The sequence below is a fragment of the Pleurodeles waltl genome, chromosome 7, assembly GCF_031143425.1.
Source record: "Pleurodeles waltl isolate 20211129_DDA chromosome 7, aPleWal1.hap1.20221129, whole genome shotgun sequence".
Lineage (NCBI taxonomy): Eukaryota > Metazoa > Chordata > Amphibia > Caudata > Salamandridae > Pleurodeles > Pleurodeles waltl.
In genome coordinates this window covers 1,458,355,476-1,458,381,895 of record NC_090446.1, presented here as the reverse complement: position 1 = coordinate 1,458,381,895, position 26,420 = coordinate 1,458,355,476, and the positions used below count along the sequence as shown (strand labels likewise).

Sequence of the window (26,420 nt, the reverse complement as noted above, 5' to 3'; positions counted from 1 at the left end):
TGAGGGCACACCTTTCCATTCTTCTCAATTATCTGCCCAGCGACCATACTGCCGTTACCACTATACCACTTTGAAGTGTCCTAGTAACTATACACTATGCACTTGTCATTCATTCTCTCAACCCCACCCCCGATTCCCTAAAGCACTATCATTTGCAGTGTAGGAAATTATACAATTTTGGCTACAGTGTGTCAAAAATCATTATAGTCTTATCGCAGCTCCTGGCATAAGGCAGGTCTATGTTTTCCCTTGTGGTGGCACCCTGCCATGGATGGGCCTGGGGGTGTATCAGGTGCTGCTGTTTGCTGTGAGGGTGGTCTGGGTAGTGGGACCTAGGCTCATGTTCACCTAAGCTCTGTGCTGTGCTGATATGTCTTCTCCTCCTGTGTGGCATTACAACAATGTTGAGACCGTGTTTATAGAGATATGTGTTCTATTCATGTATCTGTCCTATTCAGTTAGGCTCGACACTCTGGTGGAATAGCGGAGTTCTATTTTTGGGTGCCCGGGTGTGGAAGAATACCACTGTCTGGATAGGAGGGCTAGATGGGAATTAAACTTGTGTGATGGGTTAGTGTGTGTAGTGGAACTGGTGTCTGCTTGTGGCACAAAGTCACAGCATGAGAGGGTGTTGCAGAGACTGACTATACTAGGATTCTTTAGTCTACAAAACCATTTTCTCTTAATTTAGGTTCTTATATACTTGAAGTGTTCATTCCAAAAATACAGATTTTTTTGCATAAAAAAAAATAATCCCTGCCACAGCTTTTCACGTGCACTCCTTCTGCTCAGTCATGTGACCTGTTATAGACAAAAAGAAGCAAACAGTGCATATTCACTTATGTGCTATAGTGTGAGCTCCACAGTCTGAAATGAGGGTTCCTTTGCTCAAAGCATCAACACACTTCTTACCGACAGCTTTAGCTGCATGTTTTGAAAGACCTGTTGTGCAATGCGTAGATTGGACTTTGGACAGTTCCTTGCTGATTATTGGATGGCTTTATTGCCTATCACAGTTTGAGGTTCCTCATGCTGCTTGGTTTTAGCCCAATCCTGAAGCTGAGCTTCTTTACCATTGTTTTGATTAGATATGTTGCATTGTTCCGCTGCCATTAGAATTGTTTTCGCTTCTGTTTTAGCAGTATGTTGAAGTGCATGGCTTTCCTTGCCATCCATTCCGTTCTTGACTCCTACCAATACCATGCTCATCTCTGGCTCCCGTTGTCCTTCCTACCCATAAAGTTATTATTTTTGTGAGGGCCCTGTAGCTGTACCCTGCTACAAGGCCACTCGCTTCCATCTGTTTTAGCAGCATTCCCATTGGTTTTTATTTCTTACTTTGCTATTCCAAAATGGTTATCCAGTGTCTTGGAACAGCAAATTAGTTATAAATCATACAAATTTATTATAGCTGTCACGACTGAGTACATAAGCACCCATCTTAGAATGATTTTTGTTGTACTTTGAAAAGAAAAAGTTTCCATAATGGCCACTCATACTTGCATGTTTGTGTAGTTGCATGGAATGATATCTTGGAATTTTTTCAAATTATAAATATTCATTCCAAAATGGTCACTAATGTCCATGCATGCGGACACATAAGCAGCCATCTTGAATGGTTTGTTATACTTCATAAATAAAAACATTCCAAGATGGATACCGTTGCATGTGCTTACATGTGCACATACAGGCGGCCATCTTTGAATGACTTTAACCGTAAAGTATGCCACACTGAACAAGCACTGACAATGCCAATAGCCCAGTACTCACAATTTATAGGGCTTGACCTATTGGCTATGCCAGTGTTTGTTTTTCCTACCAAACCAGCTAAAGACAAATTTGTCGTCTGGCATGAGACGGCACCTAATTTAGACTATTTCATCACTATGTAGGAAGACCACCCATCTCTGAATTTATCCTCTTCTCTTGCAGTTCCTCACTCTTCAGGAATGCCTGAGAGCCATACTTGCTTCTGGCTGCCTTACAGCTCAATAGTAAAGTGGAGTGCAGTTGGGGCTATTCATATCTTAGAAGGCACCAGAGAATCTCCCCTTATAGTAGATCTTGTTCCTGAATATGGAGAGCATGCCGGTACCTTGTTCGAAATGACTGTTGTTTGACATCTCTCTTATGCCTCTCTCCTTCCCTCTCTCATACAGGTCGCCCGGACCCACCAACTAACTTACAAGTGGTTAGTTTCACACACAATTCAGTGACGTTAGCTTGGGACGCTGGCTTTGATGGTGGATTGGAGCAGAAGTTCCGCGTGAGGTGAGCGGCAAGGAAAGAGTAAGCTTGGAATGTGAAATGCACTAAATAGATGAATGATTGATTGAATCCAGGGTACCTGTATGCTGCCACTTGTCATGTATCTCATGTTATACTACTGCATTTTAGCATATTTCTTGCCTGTCTGAAGGATCCAACATTCATCTTTAAATCTTACTGATCATAGGTGTGCCCAATAATATCTTATCCAATCCTGGGAGACTCTAAGGAAGTTTTGCATGTAGTGCTGGACCAATCTTGGCCAATGTCCGAGAGCCGCCCAGCATTTGAACAGCAAGATGGCACTTGATTGGTTAGACTCAGCTGCCAGTTACAGGCAGCCTTTCCTCTACTCATGTGTACTTCTCAATATTCTGTGAGGTGCAGAGTTGCGAGGAGCCTGTGTCTAATTTAGCTTGCAAGCTATGGTTGCCACCATGGATTGCCTTTGCTTTAATGACAAGCTCAGCAAAAACAGGGAAAATTAGCTAAAACCCATATTTTCTTCCTTTGTGAAACATAAGCTTAACAATGTTGTCTATACTATTCCTACATAATTGTAAAAGCAAATAGAGGCAGAATTTCCATGCAAAAAATGAATTGAGAGGATTTTGCACAAAATCACGTCCAAGTACCAGCTCTGAGCCGTTTTAGAATCTAAAAACATAAAAAAAGTCCCCGTATTCTTCCCCGAGAAAGTTGTCAGACTTATTTCTAGCATCAGTACAAAAGCACCGGTCTACAAGACGTTCAGAGATAAGGACAGAGTGAACACAGAGGATAAGCACTGACAAAGGGAACAATTGGTTTATATAATGAATAGTGAGTGGAGAATCTGTTCTTTCCACCTGGTGCCCCCCCGCCGGTCGTGAATTGTTAAATATAGATTTTGAAACTGTGGTTACACTTTTTGAGGAGTAAATTCGCCAAGGTCAAAGTACAGGTCTCGGAACAAGGAAGAATCGTCACAGGGAATCAATCAGACAAACAACTTGAAGGTTAATCTCCGATGTAAGGTGTTAAAACTATATGTGTGTGTGTGTGTGTGTGTGTGTGTGTGTGCGCGCGCCTCCACAGGGCCTGCTGTGGCTCCTGTGAAGGCACAGAGATCACTGCAGGTCTGGTGGTAATCTCTAGATATGGGAGGGTAGCAGTCCAGCCATTGTGATGGAGGTAATGACCTCCACTAACCTGACGGACGAGGGCCCGCCCACCATACCTTTAATCAGGCCCATAGTCTTCTACTATTTCATTAGGGCATAGTCTGCTGTGCCTTGTCCCGAAGAGATACATGGATTTTTGCAGTTAGGTTTGAAATGTTGACTGTCAACATCAGGAATGGGCTTTTCTACTATTAGATAATTAATAAGACTATTCTCAATTCAATGGATATCAGGCCTGCTGTCCACTTGCGTTGCACATTTTATACATATTCTCTAAAGCACCTTTTCATGTACTGCGCTGTCAGAACAATCAATAAATTATTGTCCATATGCATGATATAGTGAATGTAATTCATAAACTTTGCAAGACTATGTTTTTGTTGATTGGTCCTCTGTTGATACTTTTACTACTTAAGACAAATTGAATCATTTATTGCACTGATTGCTTGTACTGATAATTTATTGCATATAGATGTAATTATGCAGTAGATACACATACATGAATAATACACCATATATCATTCATTAGGCTTTGTTTTTTTGTGTCAATGATTGTCTGGTGACCATTGTCCACATATTTCTCTCTTGAAAATTTCCAGCCACAACCTTGTGAATCAAGATTGTAGATGTTGTTCTTTTTGTAAGACTGCAGACTAAACAAGCCTCTCTTTCCTCTGTGGTATATTTTACATACCATCAAATCTAATGGAGACAAAAATGTAAATGGAATACAGCTGGCGTAACAAGAACTCTCTACCTGACTATGTTGTTATTTTAACAAAAGGGAGCAAGCATCAGAGTCAAAATCTTACACAGACACACCATTGTGTCGGAACTATCAATTGTCTAATTCTGCAGCAGATATGACTAATTGCTTGCCTGTAGTAAAGACATGGGTGTTGCAGAATTTTCTGTAACACAGTGCCAGTAAAACCGTGATCTTGAAAGTAGGCAACAATCTGGAGTGACAACCATACTGGCAACCATAGGAGAGGCTCTCTCCTGCAACCAAAGTTAAATCCTTAGGAGTCTTGTTGGGTAAAGATTATTTTCTTAAAGCCTGGGGAATGCTATAATTTCTATTAATTCTTATTATGGTTATTCACGAAGAGTAATTGGAAAGCCCTCTTGTTCTTGCCATGCCATCCTCATGCTCAAGACGTCTCAGCATATGGTCTGCTGAGCACTGTCTGTTGTAACATCCCCTGTCTGGGTTTACCTGAAACCTCTTCATCTAAAATGTAGTGGACACAGAGCTTCACTGTATGGTACCAAGCCACCTGGGAAAATTTGAAAATCTCTATTAAGTCAGAACTCAACTCTCATGGCTCCTTATCGAGCAGACAATCTATTTGCCTTATGCAAAGCTGAATAATTACTGCTTTAGGCAATGTTCTCCCTGTTCCTTGTTTTAAACAATCCTTTCTGGAAGTATGTCTTTTTCGTCTGCTAAGCCCCAAATCTGAACCAATATTCCTATGTACCTTAAAAACATCCACTCAAGTGACACCTCACTTTAGAAAGCCCTGAAAACCTCTTATTGTGTGAGATCTCCTTTTGCCTCCCTTCTTCCTTTTTTTAGATGTCCTTTATACCTTTTGCTCTGCTACTCCATAGCATCAAAATGCCTAACTTGGTGAACAAGCACTATTCATAAATAAATCAAATTAAAACTTTTGCTTAGACCTACAAATGTGTGAAAAAGATCAATTTGATTTCAGGTCCAATAAAAAAAATATCAGGTTGCCAATTAACAACACTGTCAGGCATCTCCCCTGGCAAGCTGTAGTGTGTTCTCTTCTTGGATAGAATGTTCTCAGATGCTGACCTAGGGAGATTCCACGTTCTATGACGGAGTCTCCTGAAGTCAGTTGAGTCTGAGCTGTTGTCCTCAACGGACCTGTTCCTTTTACCTCTTCTTACAAATAAACGTGTTCCACTTACCTTGTCTGCAGTCCATCATCACTTCAATATGGCGACGTAGGAATGGACTTCGACAAATTTTCGTTTTGATTCCCGATTTCGGCTGGGTGTTGTGCACTCGTCACATTGCTGGCTGTGCGGTGCGATACCTGGTGCCTGCTGACCTGGTCTGCCTGCGCAGGACTTTCCGGTGAAGATTTTTTTTAAAAAAAACTATTTTTGGTTGATTTTTCCTGTTCCTCGTTTCATCTCACGGTTGCAGCCGTTGGTGTGGAGCGCGCGTCGTGTCTATTGAGCGTCTCCTAGGCAACGGACACGCGGAGGAGACTGACGCGGCTTCCACGAGCATCTTACGTTCGTCTCCTCAGCAACGTACACGAGAAGACGTTCGTCTCCTCAGCAACGTACACGAGAAGAAGACTGACGCCGCTTACGCTAGCGTCTCCTAGGAGACGGAGACGCTAGCTATTAGGAGATTGACTTCGTGGAGACGCATTACACCAAATCTTCTTCGAGCGCACTAAGGCGTTCATGTTGGAATCATAGTAACGCGCTCTCTTCTAATAATTCTTTGGAGTAGAGAAGGTAAAGAAGGAAAAGAAGAAAGAAGTAAGACTATTTTCTTTTAGGAAAGAAGGAAGTGAAGACAGTTTATTGTGAAGAGTTGTATTTTATTGTTGTGAACAGGTCCGGGGAGGGAGGAGTTGAACATTTTAGTTATTAAGTCAGCGCCTTAATTTACCACGTGTTCTTTATAATTTGCCCCTGATATGGCGCAAGCCAATTTTTCCATCGTTCCCCCGCAAGCATTTTGGGCAATAGGTAATTCGCCACCCATCAAGTGGCTGGAGTGGAAGGACTATTTTTTAAATTATTTAGGTGCTATTGACGTTGATAATAAGATGTCCGCAGAACAGAAAAAGAGGATTCTTTTGCATTCTTTGGGTCCAATGGGTCTCAAAACATTTAATAAGATGTTCAAAAACCCTGCAAGTGGGGATATTTGTGTTTTTAATGCCGCATTGTTGGATCTCGACAAATATTTTGCTCCAAAAGTTTGTATGGGAATTGTCCGTTATAAGTTTTTCCAAAGAAAACAAGAGAAAAGTGAACTGGTGGATGACTACATTGCGGACTTAAAGAAACTGGCTCTTGACTGTAAATTTGGGACAATTCATGACGAACTTATTAGAGATCAAGTTGTTATGCACTGCAATAATCAATCCATTCAGGAAAGACTTTGGATAAATGGTGACTCTCCTCTGGAAGAAATTTTAGCCATAGTAAGGAAGGCAGAGATTTCTGAAAGATGCTTTTCAGAACTAAAATCTACTGGGAAAAATGAGGATGGCATATATAAAATTTCTAATAGTAAAACTGGAAGGGTTTTTCAGAGTAAGGAACCTGAAAGAAGATGTTACAGATGTGACAACAAAGACCATTTGGCTCACTCCAAGTCTTGCCCGGCCTTAAATTTGAAGTGCAACAAATGTGGAATCGTGGGCCATTTTGCAAAGGTTTGTAAAAGTAAAAGGAAAATAATTAAATGTATATATGAAGGTGAAAATGTTGCAAAGTGTGATACGGAAGAAAGTACCACGGAACCCAGAGTATTTGATGAAGATAAGAATTTCATTCTCAATATAATGGAGGCGAACACTAAGGATAAACCCATATGCAACATGGAAATAGGTGGAGTACCTATTACAATGTATGCTGACTCAGGCTCACCCTTCACAATTGTGAACGAGGATGTGTGGAACAAATTTTTCATGGAAAAAATTGGTAAACAGCTTGCTCCGCCAGACATTCAACCGGAAAGTTACACAGGAGAAAAGATTGATCTGTTAGGTTTTAGATGGTTGGCATTCTCATTCAAGAACAGGAACGCCAGGGGAAAACTATACGTGGCAAAAAAAGGACCGTCAGTTCTGGGTTGGAAGGATCAAGGACGGTTGCAAATGATTTTGGATCCAAATGGCAAAGAGAAAGTTTTAATGGTGAACGAGGAATGTTCTTTGACCCCCAAGATAGAATCTAAGTTTCCAAAGGTGTTTGGTAAGGGTTTGGGGAAACTTACTGGTTTCGAGCACAAAACTCATATTGAAGAGGGAGGCTGTACCAAAAATTCATAAGGTCAGATCTGTGCCGATCATGATCAGAGAAGAAGTTTCAAAGGAGCTTGATAAATTAGTATTAATGGATGTGATAGAGCCAATTGAAAGCTCGGAATGGATTTCGCCTGTAGTGATAGCTCGGCGCAGCAACGGAAAAATCCGCTTATGTGTGGACTTGAGATACGTAAATAATAATATTCTGATTGATCGGTTTCCCCTACCCAAGATCACGGAAATGGTTTCGGGTCTTGAGGGAGCATGCTGGTTTTCTACTATTGATCTGTCGTCTGCTTATCATCAGATTCCCTTATCTGAAGATTCCAAGGGTCTAACAGCCTTCATCACACCGTTTGGATGCTTCCAATACAAGAGGATGCCTTTCGGCCTTGCGTCTGCAGCAGCTGTTTTTCAACGTCTTATGCACAAACTTTTTGGAAAAATCATAGGAGTTATGTGTTTCCAAGATGACATATTAATCTTTGGAAAAGATAAGAGCATGCATGATGAGCGGTTGGAACATGTGTTGGAAGTGTTAGGTGATAAAGGGTTAACTGTGGAACTGAGTAAGTGCAAGTTTGCGAAAAGGAGTGTGGAGTATTTGGGACATGAGATAAGTGGTGAGGGTGTTAAACCTAAGACATCCTTGGTGAATGCTATAGTGGGGGTATCTCCTCCTACATCTAAGGATGAGGTAAGATCATTTTTGGGCATGGCGGAGTTTTGTGCCAAATTTATTCCGAACTTTGCCAGCAAGGTTTATAACTTAAGGGGTTTACTCAAAAAGAACTCTCCATTCACATGGAGTGAGGCATGCAACCAAGAGTTTGAGATCGTGAAAAGTGATTTAAGCAAGGCAGCATGTTTGGAAAGTTTTGACCCTAAGTTAGATACATTTGTTACCACAGATGCTAGTAATAAGGGTCTAGGTGCTGTGCTATCTCAAAAGGGTTGTAATGGTAAGGAAAGAATTATACTTTTTGCTTCCAGGTCATTGTCCCCATCGGAAGAAAAGTACTCAGTTATAGAGAAAGAAGCCTTAGCCTGTGCTTGGGCTTTGGAGCACTTCCGGGCATTTGTGTGGGGAAAAGACGTAACTATTCGGTGCGACCACAAACCTTTGATTAAACTTCTTACAAGTGAAGGAAGTGTACTAGCTTCAGCCAGGATCTTAAGATTGTCCATGCGCTTAAAGGATTTCATTTATCGTATTGTGTATGTTCCTGGAAAAAGTAATGTAATGGCGGATTGTCTTTCCAGATTACCTATTTTGTTGGAGAGGTGTGTGGATGATCCGTGGTATGAGTGGAGCGTGGCTCTTGTACAAGATTCTGGTAGCCCTGCTCTTAATGAAGATAATTGGAGGAAGGAAATGGAGGTAGACATCAATTTACTGTCTGTTTTAAAATACGTTTTAGAAGGATGGCCTAAGAAGGATCAGTTGTCTGAACAATGCAGGGTTTTTTGGGAGGTTAGGAACGAACTCTCAGTTGTGAACAATGTTCTTTGGAGAGGTGATAGGATAATTCCTCCATCGGGTATAAGAGAAGCCATTTTAGAATTGTGTCACGAGGGCCATTTTGGCATCGTTAGAACCAAGTCTGTGGTTAAGGAGTTATTTTGGTGGCCAGGTGTTGACAAATCAGTGGAAAGGTTTGTCAGAACTTGTCATGTGTGTTCTTACGCTGACAAGAGTCTATGTACCCTTAGACCGCCTATGCAGCAAACGTTCATTCCTAGGCAACCTTGGGAATATGTTGCTATTGATCTCTTGGGTCCTGTGGGTAACTCTCAAGAGTTTGTAATAGTTATGATTGATTTGTTCTCAAAATGGCCTGAAATTGGTGTTTTGGAAAGAGCAGATACTAGCAGTGTGTTGGAGTTTTTGGATAAGGTTTTCCTGGCTGAAGGTGTTCCTGCTAAATTGTTAAGTGATAATGGTGTACAGTTTATGTCAGATGCTGCTAAAAAGTATTTTAGGAGAGTGGGGATTGAGCATAAAACTACTTCATTGTACAATCCCAGTGGCAATGGCGCAGTAGAAAGGTTCAACAGAGTCATTAAAGGGATAATTCAGGGGGCAATGGATAGTGGAGAGGATTGGCACGTTGCCGTCTTTAAAGCAGTGTGGGCTTATAGGATTACTGAGAATGTTACTACTGGTCTCAGCCCTTTCATTGTTATGAGGGGTAGAAGTCCAAGATGCAAACATAACCCAGCTTGGTTGGTTAAGACTGGTATCCAACACTGGGATATGGAGAAAGTAAGAGATAATTTGGATAAGTCTCAAGAGAAATCAAAGTCTTATTATGACAAGCTCCATCATGTCAAATCAGTGGTAATCAATGTTGGGGATTGGGTTAGAGTTAAAAAACCTTATAAGGTAAGAAAGGGTGAGAGCCAGTACTGTAATCCTGAGCGAGTTATGGAGGTTTTGCATAATGCCGTAAAACTGAGTGATGGTAGGGTGTGGAATCTTAAGCGCATTGTCCTACTTAGGAATGGGCAGGAATCTGGGCGTGGCGATGTTTGTACTAGCAGTAGAAGGTGTGAGAAGGAAAGAGCAGAATGGTTGGAGGATGAGGTTACTACTCACGATGCGTTAAGGTGGCATGCATCGCCACACGTGCTAGATGATTGTGCTTTGAGTGAGGAGGAAGATGTGACGAGTGATTCAGTAGCTGACTCAGTAGCAGACTCTGAGAATGGGGATTTGAGTTTATCTGAACGTGTGCAACAATGTGACTCGGTAGGAGGAAAAAGAAAAGTGACACCTCCTGGTTGGTTAAAGGATTACGTGTTAGGATACATAGCTAATATTTCTGATTTTCGTGTTCCACGTTTGTAAGTATTTTTTACTTTGTATTTTATTTTTGTTGTTTTTTGTTATTTGTTTTATTTCCTTTATTTTGGGAAAAGAAGGGGGATGTGTAGTGTGTTCTCTTCTTGGATAGAATGTTCTCAGATGCTGACCTAGGGAGATTCCACGTTCTATGACGGAGTCTCCTGAAGTCAGTTGAGTCTGAGCTGTTGTCCTCAACGGACCTGTTCCTTTTATCTCTTCTTACAAATAAACGTGTTCCACTTACCTTGTCTGCAGTCCATCATCACTTCACAAGCATAGATGGACTGATGGACTGATCTAGATGGAAACTGGAGGATTTATCGGCTGACAGGTGCCTCTGAATTGCTAGTACCCTGAGGCCAATCCTCCAAGTTAACAAAAGTGAGCAAGCAAGAGTGTAATAGATGGAATTAGAGGAATGTAGAACATAAGTGTTAGAATGGTCTGACGCTCGTAGCATTCTGGCAGCGACTGATGTGTCAGTTGCGGGCAGGACGCTAGGAGAGGAGGACGCCGTATGAACTGTGGGCATGTATTTAAAATGCAGAGCATTCAGAACCTACCAATGACCATATAAGGCTGTTTCTTCATATTGGCGACGAGTTCCTTCAGTCTTCAGCTCTACATGCCCACAAGGACTACAATTATTGTTCAAACTTCAGTTGTCCTGGCGATTAATAGGAACAGAAACCACGCAGTGAGTACAGTGTAGCCGGGGTGCTCCGATTCAATTTTAATCGCTCAGCTGATAATGCATTTGTACGCGCAGCAACGTGCGGTTAGCTTTTGTTTTCTCCGATCCTCTATGCGTCTCATAATAACGTTGCAAGCCATCACGCTTCGTTGCTTAGCAACACCTTCTTGACGGCTACGCTTTACAAGGCCGCTCCTCGCTTAGCAACATCATTAATGGAGGCACTTGCACTGCATTTAATGCCGTTTATCTTATTCGTTTGAATGTGCATAGTTTTACATTTCTCCAGCTTTTGTTGAATACAGTCTTCGGATTACAAATACTTGAAATGAAGAATTAAAGATTGTTTACAGCAACAGTATTTTCTTCGGAGGCATTTCTTCAATGTGTTTTTCCAAATACAGATACATCAGAGAAACAAGTAACTCACATTTTGCCTGCATTATTTATTACAAGCACATCAGTTTAACTTTATGTATGCTTATTACACAAAGCATAATTACAGCACATAGATTATAGAAATGGCTTCATCACAACCCATGCAACATCAATTTATTCATCCTCCACCTTTTTTGCAACGGCCTGGGAAGCCACCAATTAAATGGAAACAGTGGTTCAAACTATTTCAGAACTATCTAATTGCAATAGATGCAACTACATTTTCTTCAGCAAGAAAATTATCTTTATTATACAGTAGTTTGGGACAGGCTGCTCAAGAGGTTTTTGATAATTTACCTTTCGTGACTACCATAAGAGGGCAAGCAGGAGATAATGCGGCAGAAGTTGATCAATATCAAGAAGCTATTGAGAGGCTTAGTAAACATTATTGCGAAGAACCCAGCATTTTGGTTGAAAGACATACATTTGTAAAAAGAAAACGGAATGCGGATGAAAGTGTTGAAGAGCACATTTCTGCACTATGTGAATTTGGGGCAAATATCAATACGGCTATTCGAGACCAATTTGTTTTTAATTGCTATTCACGCAAAATTCAGGAAAGATTTTTAGCATGTAGAAATCCTACACTTGCAGAGGTAATTGAATTAGCTAAAGGTATCGAACGCTCCATGATTTCTTCAAAAGCTCAAAATGAAGAGATTCCTGTAAACTTCTTAAACAATAAGAGGGACATAGAAGAGTCTGCACAAATGTTGTGTGCTGTCAGTATGAATGATAAAACAGGACAGAATTTTGCGAAAAAATAAGTCATGCAATGTTTTAGATGTGGATCCAAGAATCATATTGCTAACAATCCTAGTAGTCCAGCGCTAACAAAGCGTTGTAAGTTATGTAAAAAAGTTGGTCATTTTCAAGTAGTGTGTAAACTGAATAAGACTAATGTTAAAGTGAATAGTGTAGAGTCAAATGATAATAATTTTGAAACCAAAGAGAGTGTACTTCTAACTGTGGAATGCAATTTAGTCACTGAAACTGACAGCATTAAAGGACGAGTGGTAGATGCAAAAAGTCATAATGCTACAATACAAGTTATGGCTGATTCAGGTTCTCCTACAACCATTTTATGAGATTCTACATTTTTAGAGATGTACGGATGTAAAATTAAATTAATGCCTACTGACATAAATCCGAAGGCATTTGGGGCCAGATGTAGCAAGGGTTTTATGCATTGCAAACAGCGATTTTCGCTGTTTGCGACGCGCAAAACTCACATCGCGATTCTCTATTCCCATTTTGTGAGTCGGTAACCTGGTTACCGACTCTCAAAACGGGACTGCGAGTCGCAAATAGGAAGGGGTGTTCCCCTTCCTATTTGCGAGTCGCAGCGCGATGCAGGATTGCATTGTGACCGCGAACGCGGTCGCGGTCGCAAAGCAATCGCAGTTACCACCAGTGTCACACTGGTGAGAACCCATTTGCAAAAGGGAAGGGGTCCCTATGGGACCCCTTCCCCTTTGTGAATGGCATTGAAAACATCTCGTTTTCCTTTAAGGAAAACGGGCTGCACTACAAAAAAAAAACAGCTTTATTTAAAAGCAGTCACAGACATGGTGGTCTGCTGTCTCCTGCAGGCCACCGTCCCTGTGAGTGCTGCGAGTCGCAAGGGGGTCGCAAATTGCGACCCACCTCATTAATATTAATGAGGTGGGCCTTTGCGACCCCCTTGCGACTCGCAGATGGTGTCAGGGACACCATCCTGCATTGCGACTCACAAATTGCCAGTCGCTCAAACTCACAATTTGTGAGTCGCAATGCAGGATTTTTCTACATCTGGCCCTTGGTGAGAAAGAAATTGAGATGCTTGGGCATTTTCTAGCTGATAGAGAATGTTTGGGAAGAAGTACAAATTCTAAAGTCTATGTTGCCATTAAAGGGAAAAACATTGTTGGATGTAAGGACTTAGCCAAGTTGGGTTTATATTTAGTCCCTGGATCTGAAAACCCGATTAGAGCAGGCAATAGTGATCATATTAATATTAATCATATTAAAGCACAAATAGTAAGCGTGAACTCAATTTCTCAAGATGTAGAGGTTATTTGTAAGAAATTTGAATATGTTTTCCGGGAAAAATCGGTCTGGTTAAAGGATTTGAACATCGTATTAGACTTAAATCTGATGTGCGCCCAGTTATTCAAAAAGTACTGAATGTACCTCTTAACATAAGAGAGGATGTGAAGAGAACATTGAAAGATTTGTGTTCACAAGGTATTGTTAAACCAACTGAATCTTCTCAATGGGTTTCTCCAATTGTTGTAGCTAAGAAAAAGTCAGGGGAACTCAGATTGTGCGCTGATTTAAGCATACTAAATAAGAACATTGTTGTGGATTGCCATCCCATACCTAAAATCCAGAAGTTGTGGGTAAACGTAGGCGGGTGGAAATCTTTTCATTGTTAGATATGGTTCTGCATATCACCAAATTCCTTTGACATCTACTGCTAGGGAACTCACAACTTTCGTAAAACCGTTTGGAGCTTTTGAGTACTGTAGACTTCCACTTGGTTTGGCATCAGCTGCTAGCATTTTTCAGAAATTAATAGACAAGTTATTTGGTGACATTCAGGGTGTGCAGGCATATCAAGATGATATTCAAATTTTTGCAAGAAGTGTTCATGAACACAATCAAATTTTGTAGAAAGTGCTAAAAACATTGTCTGATGTTAGAATGATAGTAAGACGAAATAAATGCAAGTTTGGTGTAAGAAATCTAGATTACTTAGGTCACACGATTTCATCACGTGGCATAACACCTACATTTTTCTTGTTAAGGGCCATACAGGAAGCCAAAGCGCCAGAGGACAGGGATAGTCTTATGTCATTTTTAGGCCTTGCTGAGTATTATGCAAGGTTTGTACAAGGGTACTCACACAAAGTAGAACCATTGAGAGTATTGTTAAGAAAAGGAGGGAAGTTTGACTGGACGGAACAATTGGAAGAGACATTTAAAGATGTGAAGAAATTGATAATTGAAGCTCCTGCTTTGCAACCTTATAAATCTGAGTGTAAATGTATAATCACTGTTGATGCCTGTTTAACAGGTTTGGGTGCAGTTTTGAGTCAGTGGGTCAATAATAAAAAACAAACAGTTGGGTTTGCCTCGAGGACACTTAAACCATCAGAAAAATTGTATAGTACTATTGAAAGAGAGGCAGTGGCGGCTGTATGGGCAATTTAAAAATTTACAGTATACGTGTAGGGACGTAAATTTGATCTGTAAACAGATCACAAACCCTTGGTGCATATTCTTCATGGTAAAACCTATAGCAATGTATCTTCAAGATTAGTGAGGTTATTATCCAAGCTTCAGGATTACAATTTTGATATAAAACATTTATCAGGTAGTAAACATTTTCAAGCTTATCTAGGATGTCAGTAGAAGACAATGATACAGAAGTACTAGATGATACAGAATGTGTAATTGCAATTTTAGATGCAATTGAAGAAAGTGGTGGTAAGATTACAGAAATAAATGGGTAGAAACATGTTGTTCTGATGCTAATTTATCTAAAATAAAAAAATTATATTTCACAGGGATGGCCTGAAATAAAATATTTATCTAATGACTTGAAGAAGTATTTCAAAATAGCTGATGAATTGTCAGTAGTTAATGGCATAGTGATGCGTGGTGAAGTGTTTATTCCACCAGAAGATATAAGACATGAATTTATTGTGATGGCGCACCAAGGACATCCAGGAATGTCCAAAACATGGAAAAGAATTAAACAACTTTATTGGTGGCCATCCTTGGAAAATAATGTAAAATCAGTGATTGACAATTGTCCTGATTGTTTAGTCTCAGATAAACATTGGAAGACGAATGAACATCCTCTGCAACCTGTTCCTTTTCCTGTAAGTTTTTGGGAAAAGGTAGGTTTGGATTTCTCTGGACCATTGGTGTTGTTGCCTTTCAACATGAGGTATCACATAGTTTTAATTGACTATCACTCTAAATGGATTTATCATTCGTTTGTTGAGGCTCCTAGTGCAAATTCTGCCATCACATTTTTGGAAAGTGTATTTAAAATAGAAGGTTCAGCTAAAGCAGTGGTCTCCAAACTTTTTAATGCGCGCCACGCCAGTTGAAAAATAAAAATCATTGGCCCCCGTCGGAATTTTTTACAATTATTTTATAAAGATGGCAATGTTTAAATATGTTTAGACCTATTTGAACATTGCAGTTAAGTACTGTTACCTTTTTAAAAATGCAATAACATGCTTCTGCTTAAAACAAAGCCCTGTTATCTGTATAATGCTTCATTTGGCCAGAGCTTGGCGCCCCCCGGCGGATCACTTGAGGCCCCCCTAGTGGGGCCCGCCCCCCGGTTTGAAGACCTCTGACCTAAAGTGATTGTAACTGATAATGGGACTCACTTTGTTTCAGAACAGATGAAAACGTTTTTAAAAAGTCATGACATCACACATTACCAAGTTGCTTTGTATTCACCTAGCTCTAATGGATTAGTGTAGAGAACTAATAGGATTATGAAGGAAGGGATACAAACAGCACTTACTTCAGGACATGATGTAATGGAGTTCTTAAGAGAGAAAGTGTGGAATTATAATATCACTCCACAACGTACAACCGAAGAGACACCTTTTATGTTGTTAAGAGGACGCTGAGTACACACAAGCTTAAATCCCACTTGGTTAAGACATAAGACTGGTGTTGACCAAGAAATGTGAAATATCGACGAGGTTTCACGCACAGTGGCTCTGAAACAAATCAAGATGAAAGAACATTTCGACAAGAAACATTGCTGGTATGGTGAAGATTTCAAGGATGGAGATTGGGTTTTAATCAGAATTCCTGGAAAAGTTCAAAAGGAGTCTCAAAAGTTTCCATTCCCGTGCTAGTGTTGAAAGTTAAAAAAAAATCTGTTCTACTGGATAGGAAATGCTGGTGCAACAAAAGACAAGTGGTTAAGATTTCGGCAACGCAAGCAAACATTATTAAAAGTAAAAGACAGATAGAAGGTGGTTGTGACTGCCAAACTTGGTATCAGCCACAAGCAAAAATGGACAGTCAGAATAGTGTGAATGTAAATGTTAAAAAAGAATTGAATTCTCAACATACTGGCAATTCTAGCATTGTTTAATCTCGGCTAAGAGAAGTCAATCAATCAATCAAGGTATTTATACAGCGCGCTACTCACCCGTGAGGGTCTCAAGGCACTAGGGGGGGTCACTGCTGCTCGAAAAGCCAGGTCTTGAGATGCCTCCGGAAGGCGAGGTGGTCCTGGGTGGTCCGGAGGTGGGCGGGGAGGGAATTCCACGTCTTGGCCGCCAGGTAGGAGAAGGATTTCCCCCCTGCGTTGGTTCGGCGGATGCAAGGGACGGCGGCGAGAGCGAGGCTGGTGGAGCGAAGTTGACGGGTGGGTGTGTAGAAGGTGAGGCGACTGTTGAGGTATTCGGGTTCCTTGTTGTGGAGGGCTTTGTGTGCGTGGGTGAGGAGCCTGAAGGTGATCTGTTTGTTGACGGGTAGCCAGTGCAGGTGTCTCAGGTGGGCGGAGATGTGGCTGTGGCGGGGTACATCGAGGATGAGGCGTGCCGAGGCGTTTTGTATGCGCTGAAGACGTTTCTGAAATTTTGCGGTGGTTCCTGCGTATAGGGTGTTTCCGTAGTCCAGGCGGCTTGTGACGAGGGTGTGGGTCACAGTTCTTCTGGTGTCGGCGGGGATCCAGCGGAAGATCTTTCGGAGCATGCAAAGTGTGAGGAAGCAGGAAGACGAGACGGCGTTGACTTGCTTGGTCATGGTGAGAAGGGGGTCCAGGATGAATCAGAGGTTGCGTGTGTGGTCGGAGGGGGTTGGTGCGGTGCCCAGGGCCGTGGGCCACCAGGAATCGTCCCAGGCGGACGAGGAGTTTCCGAGGATGAGGACTTCTGTCTTGTCTGAGTTCAGCTTCAGGCGGCTGAGCTTCATCCATTCTGCGACGTCTTTCATTCCATCATGCAGGTTGGTTTTGGCGGTGGCTGGGTCTTTGGTGAGGGAGAGTATCAGCTGTGTGTCGTCGGCGTAGGAGATGATGTTGATGTTGTGTTTGCGTGCGATGTCGGTGAGGGGGCTCATGTAGACATTGAAGAGAGTAGGGCTGAGCGAGGAGCCTTGTGGGACGCCGCAGATGATCTAGGTGGGTTCAGAGCGGAAAGGCGGGAGGTAGACTCTTTGAGAACGGTCAGAGAGAAAGGAGATGATCCAGTCCAGGGCCAGTCCTAGGATACCGGTGGAGCGGAGGCCGGTTATTAGGGTGCGGTGGCAGACGGTGTCGAAAGCAGCCGAGAGGTCGAGGAGGATGAGGGCGGTTGTTTCTCCGTTGTCCAGTAGGGTTCGGATGTCATCGGTGACTGCGATGAGGGCGGTTTCCATGATGTGGTTGGCCCGAAAACCGGACTGGGAGGGGTCGTGCAGGTTGTTGCCTTCGAGGAAGTTGGTCAGTTGTTTGTTGACGGTCTTCTCGATGACTTTGGCCGGGAAGGGGAGGAGCGAGATGGGGCTGAAGTTCTTCAGGTCGTTGGGGTCCGCTGTAGGTTTTTTCAGGAGAGCATTGACTTCCACGTGTTTCCAGCTCTCGGGGAAGGTGGCAGATGCAAACGAGCTGTTGATGATGGTCTGGAGATAGGGGGCGATGCTGGCGTCGGCTTTGTTGAAGATGTAGTGTGGGCAGGGGTCCGAGCAGGCACTGGAGTGAATGGTGTTCATAGTAGTTTTGGTCTCTTCGGTGCTGATGGGTGTCCAAGCGTTGAGGGTGACGGCTGGGGCTGTGTGTTCCGTGGTGGTCGGCGGGATCTGTGGACCGAAGCTGTCGTGTAGGTCAGTGATCTTTCGATGTAAGAAGGTAGCGAGGGAGTTGCAGAGTTCTTGTGAGGGCGTGATGGAGTTGGAGCTGGCGTTGGGATTGGAGAGCTCTTTGACGATGTTGAAGAGTTCTTTGCTGTTGTGGGTGTTCTTGTCCAGTCTCTCTTTGAAGGATGCTCTTTTGGTGGCGCGGATCAGTTAGTGGTGTTCGCGGGTGGCGTTTTTGAGGGCTGACATATTTTCGGCGGTGTGTTCTTTGCGCCAGGTTTTTTCGAAGGTCCGGCAGGTTCTCTTGGAGTCTTTGAGGGCATCTGTGAACCACTGGGATTTTCTGGCGTTGGTCTGACTTGGGAGGCGTCCGAGGGGGGCGAGGTTGTCAGCGCAGTTGGTGATCCATTGTGTGAGGCTGAGGGCTGCGTTGTTGGTGGCGGAGGTGATGGCAGGTTGGTTGTGGTTGAGGGTGGAGAGTAGCTGTTCTGTGGAGATTTTGTTCCAGGGTCTGCGGGTGATAGGTTGTGTGCGCAGGTGGTGAGTCTTGCGTCTGAAGGTAAAGTGGACACATCTGTGGTCGGTCCAGTGTATCTCAGTAGAGTGGCTGAAGGATAAGTGGTTGCTGGCGGAGAAGATGGGGTTGAGCGTGTGTCCAGCGATGTGGGTGGGCGTGTTCACCAGTTGCTTGAGACTGAGGTTGGCGAGGTTGTCGAGCAGGGTGGTGGTGTTGGTGTTGTTGTTCTGCTCCAGGTGGAAGTTCAGGTCTCCGAGGAGGATGTAGTCTGGCGAGGCTATGGCGTGCGGGGAGATGAAGTCTGTGATGGATTCGCTGAATAGGGCCCGTGGTCCAGGGGCCCTGTAGACGAGAGTTCCTCTGAGGGTGGTCCTGGGGTCGGTGTGGATCTGAAAGTGCATGTGTTCGGCGGCGAGGAGGGTGTCTTCGGTGGAGGTAGTGATGTTGATGGAGCTCTTGTATATGATGGCGATTCCTCCTCCGACTTGGTTGGTGCGATCTTTCATGGTGATCTTGTAGCCGTCGGGGATGGCTAGGGCGATGTCGGGGGCCGATTAAGCGTTCATCCAGGTCTCAGTGATGAAGGCGACGTCCGGTGCGGTAGAGTCCAGGCGGTCCCATAGTTCAATGGTGTGCTTGTGGACGGAGCGTGCGTTGATGAGGATGCACTTGAGGAGGTTGTTGGAGCGTGGGCTGGTGGACGGAATGCAGTCGCGGTGCAAGGTATGCTTGCAGGTTTGACAGGCGAAGGGTCCATGAGTGCGTTTCGGGCTGGCTTGGTAACAGGTGGTGGTACGTCCCGGGTTGAGTGCGTGGAGGGCGGCGGCGTCGTAGCTGTGCTGGGGGTTTTGGGAGCGCTGGGGGCAAGGGGTAGAAGTTAGGCTACCAAGAAAGTTTCAAGACTATGTTATGTATTAGAGGGAAGTTATTTCAATGTATTGCTGTAAGGGGGAAGAAGATGTAATAGGTGGAATTAGAGGAATGTAGAACATAAGTCTTAGACTGGTCTGACATTCATAGATTTCTGGCAGCGACCGGTGTGTCAGTCGTGGCCAGGACGCTAGGAGAGGAGGACGCCATATGAACTGTGGGCATGTATTTAAAATAAAGAGCATTCGGAACCTACTGCTGATCGTGTAAGGCTGTTACCTCAAAGAGAATGAGTCTTTTTACTGTTGTTCCTCCATGATGTATGGCCGTAGCTGACACTCTTTCTTAAATTAGCTTACCAATGTGCCATTATGCTCCTGACCCTGTCCTGTTTGACCCTATTTGTGCTCTCTCTGCAGATACTACTGGAAAGAGGCCCCCAGCTTTATGTATGTGGATGTGTTCCCACCTCAGGCACCCACCTTCACAATCACTGGCCTGAACCCGAGCACATCATACAATTTCTCTGTCAACTCTATCAATGCCTTCGGAGAGAGTGACTATGCTGATGGTGGTGCTGTGCTGACTGTCACTACAAAAGGTAATGGATAGAAGTATGATCAGCTTCACCACAGAAGGTAATGTGCCGACTGTTACTCCAAGAGGGTCCAGGGGGCATGCTGACCATCACTAAAGAGGTAATTTGGAGAAGAGCATATGTTTGCCAAATGCAATGTAGAAATAGCCCACTGTAGGTAATAGGGGACATGCTGAGAATCACCAAAGAAGGTAATGGTCGTGCCTGTTGATGATGACAGGGGCCGCATACTCTCAACGTCGAAAATATTGGAGGGTAAAAGCATATTGGTCATGGTTAACTAAAGTAATAGATGGGGTTGTTTGCATGTCACCACTGAAGGTACTTGGAGAGCTGCGGGTGCTCACCATCTCCACAGGTGGTATTGGTCAGGTTGTGTGATATGTATCTCAATATCTTCAATAACCAACTGGGAATCATTATTGGTAATTTTCTTTACTGGGAAAACAATATGTCTTGATGTATAAATGACCAGCCTGCAGCTGCAACTTACACATCCAACATTACAAAACAACATCAGAATGTCAGTATACAAGCAAAGATGCTGGACACCAGGATGACAATCTTCACCATTATGCACATCACCCTTTGATATCATTGACAAAACATTAATGCACATGCAACATATCCCACCTTTGATAACATTGACTTCCATTGACAAACATTAACCTAAGTTACAATACAACTTCAATAGGTGCAGTATTTCCAAGCACTAGATTGGGCCTAGAACTTCTTAATACTCTTTTAACCAGGAATGGCATTTTCTTCAGTCTTCCAGTTTGAGCAGAACATGTTTCTTTTTCTGTTCTCACGGCCTCTTAGTACACACCCATCGCTAATTCTTTTCCTTTCATTCTACTTCACCTTCCAAAAAACATCATAGGATCCGAAGCACCTTTCTCATGTTCCAGATATTTCAGCCTGACAGCTCCACAACATGGAAACCTCCTCTCACCACACACAGAGGAATGGGGAAATCTTGACAGTCCATTTTTGACTCTTCGCCCTCATTATCAGTCACCTTAAACTGATCATGTCCATCTAGCACGTCCTTGCCCTTGATCTTCTTCGATTTGCCAAAATATCCATCACCTTCCTTTCCATTGACTCCAAGTATCCAACTACACCTCAATTCTGAATGGAAATTCCTTGCCTGCATCAATTTATATGGAGTTTGCCCTGTATCAACACTGGGCGTGGTGCGATATGCCTAAATTAACTTCCTAGCTGCCACTTCCCAATCTTCACCTGCCCATAATGCCAATTGCAATCGTTCTCTCCAAACTCTGGGAATAATACACAGAGGTTCTTTCTCTGACCCCACTTATATTCCAGTGTCTGCTACCACTAACGAGAGTAAACCTTCCCTCACAAATAGCTCGTCCAAAAATTGTATCACAACTTTTGTTTCTACCTTCAACAAAAACTTAATTCCCGGCCAATGTATAGTCAGCACACACAAGGCACACAGAATGTATTCTCGCACATGGTTTTCCACTTCTGTATCCAGTCCTAGCCCCTAAAAATCTACTTTAATTTTTCTCTTCTTACTGCTCATTCCAGAATGACCATCATCAGCCATATAGCTAATGTTCTTGCACACAGTACTATTGATATAACTAGTGCTGGCAAAAACATAATCTTGCAATGTTTGTGAATTATATGTATATGTATGTGTATTTACCACATGCATATGTAAAATAATTTACTAATAGCACAGTGCAACATGAAAAGGGGCTTGAGAGAGTAAGTGTGAAAAGTTTAGCAGAAGTGGACAGCAGGCTGGCTATGGTGACACATTACTCTGGCCATGACAATTCCAAGTCAGCATTACTGTGACTCTTCTCTCCTCCATTTAAGTCACATTTTCCATTCCTGGGCAACCAGTTTCCGTTCTCTGTACATGGTTGCTCATTACTCCATCCTCTACAACTTCCTGTTTCTGTTCTTCCTCTGGCACACCTCTAGTATTGACAGCATTGCTTAAACTTGCCACAACATATCTTCATCATCTCCCCCACTATCCTCGACATACAATGACAAACAAGAGAGTCTGCTCTTATGTTCTTAACACCAGGCACATTCCAGGCACATACATCACGAGGGCACAGGTAATCCAAAACACTGCTGCCAAGCTGATTTGTAATATGGACAGATTCAGTGCCGCATGAGCGTGCTTCACATCTTTACATTGGCTTCCAATGCGAAAAATAGCTAGCTTTAAACTTCTATGTCATGCTCATAAGGCACTGTATAACAATGGGCCTGAAATTCTACAGGCTCGAGTCGAATGCTATAGACCTACGCACGATCTGAGATCCCGCAGTCTAGCTCTCGCCAAAGCTAAACAAAGAAGGGAAGTCGGAACTGGCGGGCGCTCATTTTCTTATCTGGCTGCAGTCCAGCGGAACTCATTACCTCTTGATCTCCGTCCTACTGACAACAACTTTTGGTTTAGGAAAAAAATTTTAACCTGCCTTTTTTCGAGAGAACGTCCCTCCTGTATATGATTCAGCATTGTTCTCACAGATAGGGAGCGTCCTAGCGCCGTGATATCCCCTAGGGATTGAGTGTAGCGCTCTATAAGTACTGGAAAATTAAAATAAATAAATACTCTATCTCAAAGTTATATTCTTGTGACCTGAAAAGCCGTTTGGCAATCCATAGCATTGTTTTGCCTGCCTCTTTGGTGGTAAACAAATTTCTCAAAGGTTTATAATCTGTTCTCACCATGAACATCGTACCCAATACATATTACCTGAAATGTAAGATATCCCACATACACGCTAAAGCTTCTTTCTCAATAACAGAGTATTTGAAATCTGTTGCCCTCAGCCTTCTAGATGCATATACCCCTGGAACCTCCCACCCATCCTTATCATAAAAATGGACAGCAATACTATAATTACTTAAATCCATTACGATAATGGATTGACATTTAATATCAAAGAGTCTTAAACTTGGTGCTATAATACTTAAAATTATATCTTTTCAAATTAAGTTGTTTGAGTTGTTAAAATATTTTCAGTTATTAAATTATTTATGTTAATTGTTTTTAACGTTATTAAATCATTATCTGAATTGTTTACTAAAGATGTTAGTTCTCTTAAGCAAAACATAGAACCACAAAATATTAGACACCTTGGTTTCTGATTGATAATTACATTGCAGTGGCAATGACTCCAAATGGATGATGCAGTTTTGCATTTGGTTAATCATTCTAGCATTCTCGAACACCAGCTAAAGTATGTTAAGTAACAAACAACACATGAACTTAACAAACCATTGTAGGAGGCTGGCCTGGCTTGTAGTGGGTACCAAGGGGTACTTACACTTTGTACCAGGTCCAGTTATCCCTTATTAGTGTAGAAGAGGTGTCTAGCAACTTAGGCTGATAGAAAATGGTAGCTTAGCAGAGCAGCTTAGGCTGAACTAGGAGACCTGTAAAGCTCCTACTATACCACTGGTGTCATATGCACAATATCATAAAAAAACACAATACACAGATATACTAAAAATAAAGGTACTTTATTTTTCTGACAATATGCCAAAAGTATCTCAGTGAGTACCCTCAGTATGAGGATAGCAAATATACACAAGATTTATGTACACAATACCAAAATTATGCAGTAATAGCAATAGAAAACAGTGCAAGCAATGTATAGTCACAATAGATTGCAAAGGGAGCACATAGGTATAGGGGCAACACAAACCATATATTCTAGAAGTGGAATGCAAACCACGAATGGACCCCAAACCTATGTGAGCTTGTAGAGGGTCGCTGGGACTGTAAGAAAACAGTGAGGGTTAGAAAAATAGCCCACCCCAAGACCCTGAAAAGTGGGTGCAAAGTGCACCTAAGTTCCCCAGAGAGCACAGAAGTCGTGATAGAGGAATTCTGCAAGGAAGACCAACACCAGCAATGCAACAACGATGGATTTCCGGACGAGAGTACCTGTGGAACAAGGGGACCAAGTCCAAGAGTCACGATCAAGTCGGGAGTGGGCAGGTGCCCAGGAAATGCCAGCTGTGGGTGCAAAGAAGCTGCAACTGGATGGTAGAAGCTGTGGATTCTGCAAGAACGAAGAGGGCTAGAAACTTCCCCTTTGGAGGATGGATGTCCCACGTCGTTAAGAAGCTTGCAGAGGTGTTTCCGTGCAGAAAGACCGCAAACAAGCCTTGCTAGCTGCAAGGGTCGTGGTTAGGGTTTTTGGATGCTGCTGTGGCCCAGGAGAGACCAGGATGTCGCCTATTGCGTGAGGAGACAGAGGGGGCGCTCAGCAGCAGGCAGCACCCGCAGAAGTGCCGGAACAGGCACTACGAAGAAGAGTGAACCGGAGCTCACCCGAAGTCACAAAAGAAGGTCCCACAACGCCGGAGGACAACTCTGGAGGTCGTGCACTGCAGGTTAGAGTGTCGGGACCCAGGCTTGGCTGTGCACAAAGGAAATCCTGGAAGAGGGCACAGGAGCCGGAGCAGCTGCAAATCACGCGGTACCCAGGAATGCAGTCTGGCATGGGGAGGCAAGGACTTACCTCCACCAAACTTGGACTGAAGAGTCACTGGACTGTGGGAGTCACTTGGACAGAGTTGCTGAGTTCCAGGGACCACGCTCGTCGTGCTGAGAGGGGACCCAGAGGACTGGTGATGCAGTCTTTTGGTGCCTGCGGTTGCAGGGGGAAGATTCCGTCGACCCACGGGAGATTTCTTCGGAGCTTCTAGTGCAGAGAGGAGGCAGACTACCCCCACAGCATGCACCACCAGGAAAACAGTCGAGAAGGCGGCAGGATCAGCGATACAAGGTTGCAGTAGTCGTCTTTGCTACTTTGTTGCAGTTTTGCAGGCTTCCAGCGCGGTCAGCAGTCGATTCCTTGGCAGAAGGTGAAGAGAGAGATGCAGAGGAACTCTGATGAGCTCTTGCATTTGTTATCTAAAGAATTCCCCAAAGCAGAGACCCTAAATAGCCAGAAAAGGAGGTTTGGCTACTTAGGAAGGTGGATAGGCTAGCAACACAGGTAAGAGCCTATCAGAAGGAGTCTCTGACGTCACCTGCTGGCACTGGCCACTCAGAGCAGTCCAGTGTGCCAGCAGCACCTCTGTTTCCAAGATGGCAGAGGTCTGGAGCACACTTGAGGAGCTCTGGGCACCTCCCATGGGAGGTGCAGGTCAGGGGGGTGGTCACTCCCCTTTCCTTTGTCCAGTTTCGCGCCAGAGCAGGGCTGGGGGATCCCTGAACCGGTGTAGACTGGCTTATGCAGAGATGGGCACCATCTGTGCCCATCAAAGCATTTCCAGAGGCTGGGGGAGGATACTCTTCCCCAGCCCTGACACCTTTTTCCAAAGGGAGAGGGTGTAACACCCTCTCTCTGAGGAAGTCCTTTGTTCTGCCTTCCTGGGCCAAGCCTGGCTGGACCCCAGGAGGGCAGAAACCTGTCTGAGGGGTTGGCAGCAGCAGCAGCTGCAGTGAAACCCCGGGAAAGGCAGTTTGGCAGTACCCGGGTCTGTGCTAGAGACTCAGGGGATCATGGAATTGTCTCCCCAATGCCAGAATGGCATTGGGGAGACAATTCCATGATCTTAGACATGTTACATGGCCATGTTCGGAGTTACCATTGTGACGCTATACATATGTAGTGACATATGTATAGTGCACGCGTGTAATGGTGTCCCCGCACTCACAAAGTCCGGGGAATTTGCCCTGAACAATGTGGGGGCACCTTGGCTAGTGCCAGGGTGCCCACACACTAAGTAACTTAGCACCCAACCTTTACCAGGTAAAGGTTAGACATATAGGTGACTTATAAGTTACTTAAGAGCAGTGGTAAATGGCTGTGAAATAACGTGGACGTTATTTCACTCAGGCTGCAATGGCAAGCCCGTGTAAGAATTGTCAGAGCTCCCTATGGGTGGCAAAAGAAATGCTGCAGCCCAAAGGGATCTCCTGGAACCCCAATACCCTAGGTACCTCTGTACCATATACTAGGGAATTATAAGGGTGTTCCAGTATGCCAATGTAAATTGTTGAAATGGGTCACTAGCCTGTTAATGACAATTTGTAAAGAGAGAGCATAACCACTGAGGTTCTGGTTAGCAGAGCCTCAGTGAGACAGTTAGGCATCACACAGGGAACACATACATATAGGTCACAAACTTATGAGCACTGGGGTCCTGGCTAGCAGGGTCCCAGTG

General features: G+C 43.5%; 1 protein-coding gene across 1 annotated transcript in view; it reads left to right on the top strand.

The window, feature by feature from the left end:
• Positions 1-26,420, top strand: part of NPHS1 (NPHS1 adhesion molecule, nephrin) — a 201,363-nt gene that overhangs the window by 115,802 nt on the left and 59,141 nt on the right. Inside the window, exons 21-23 of the mRNA XM_069201119.1 lie at positions 2,160-2,271; positions 20,053-20,234; positions 24,466-24,475. Of these exons, the coding sequence (XP_069057220.1) occupies positions 2,160-2,271; positions 20,053-20,234; positions 24,466-24,475 (304 nt within the window). The remainder of the gene's footprint in view (positions 1-2,159; positions 2,272-20,052; positions 20,235-24,465; positions 24,476-26,420) is intronic.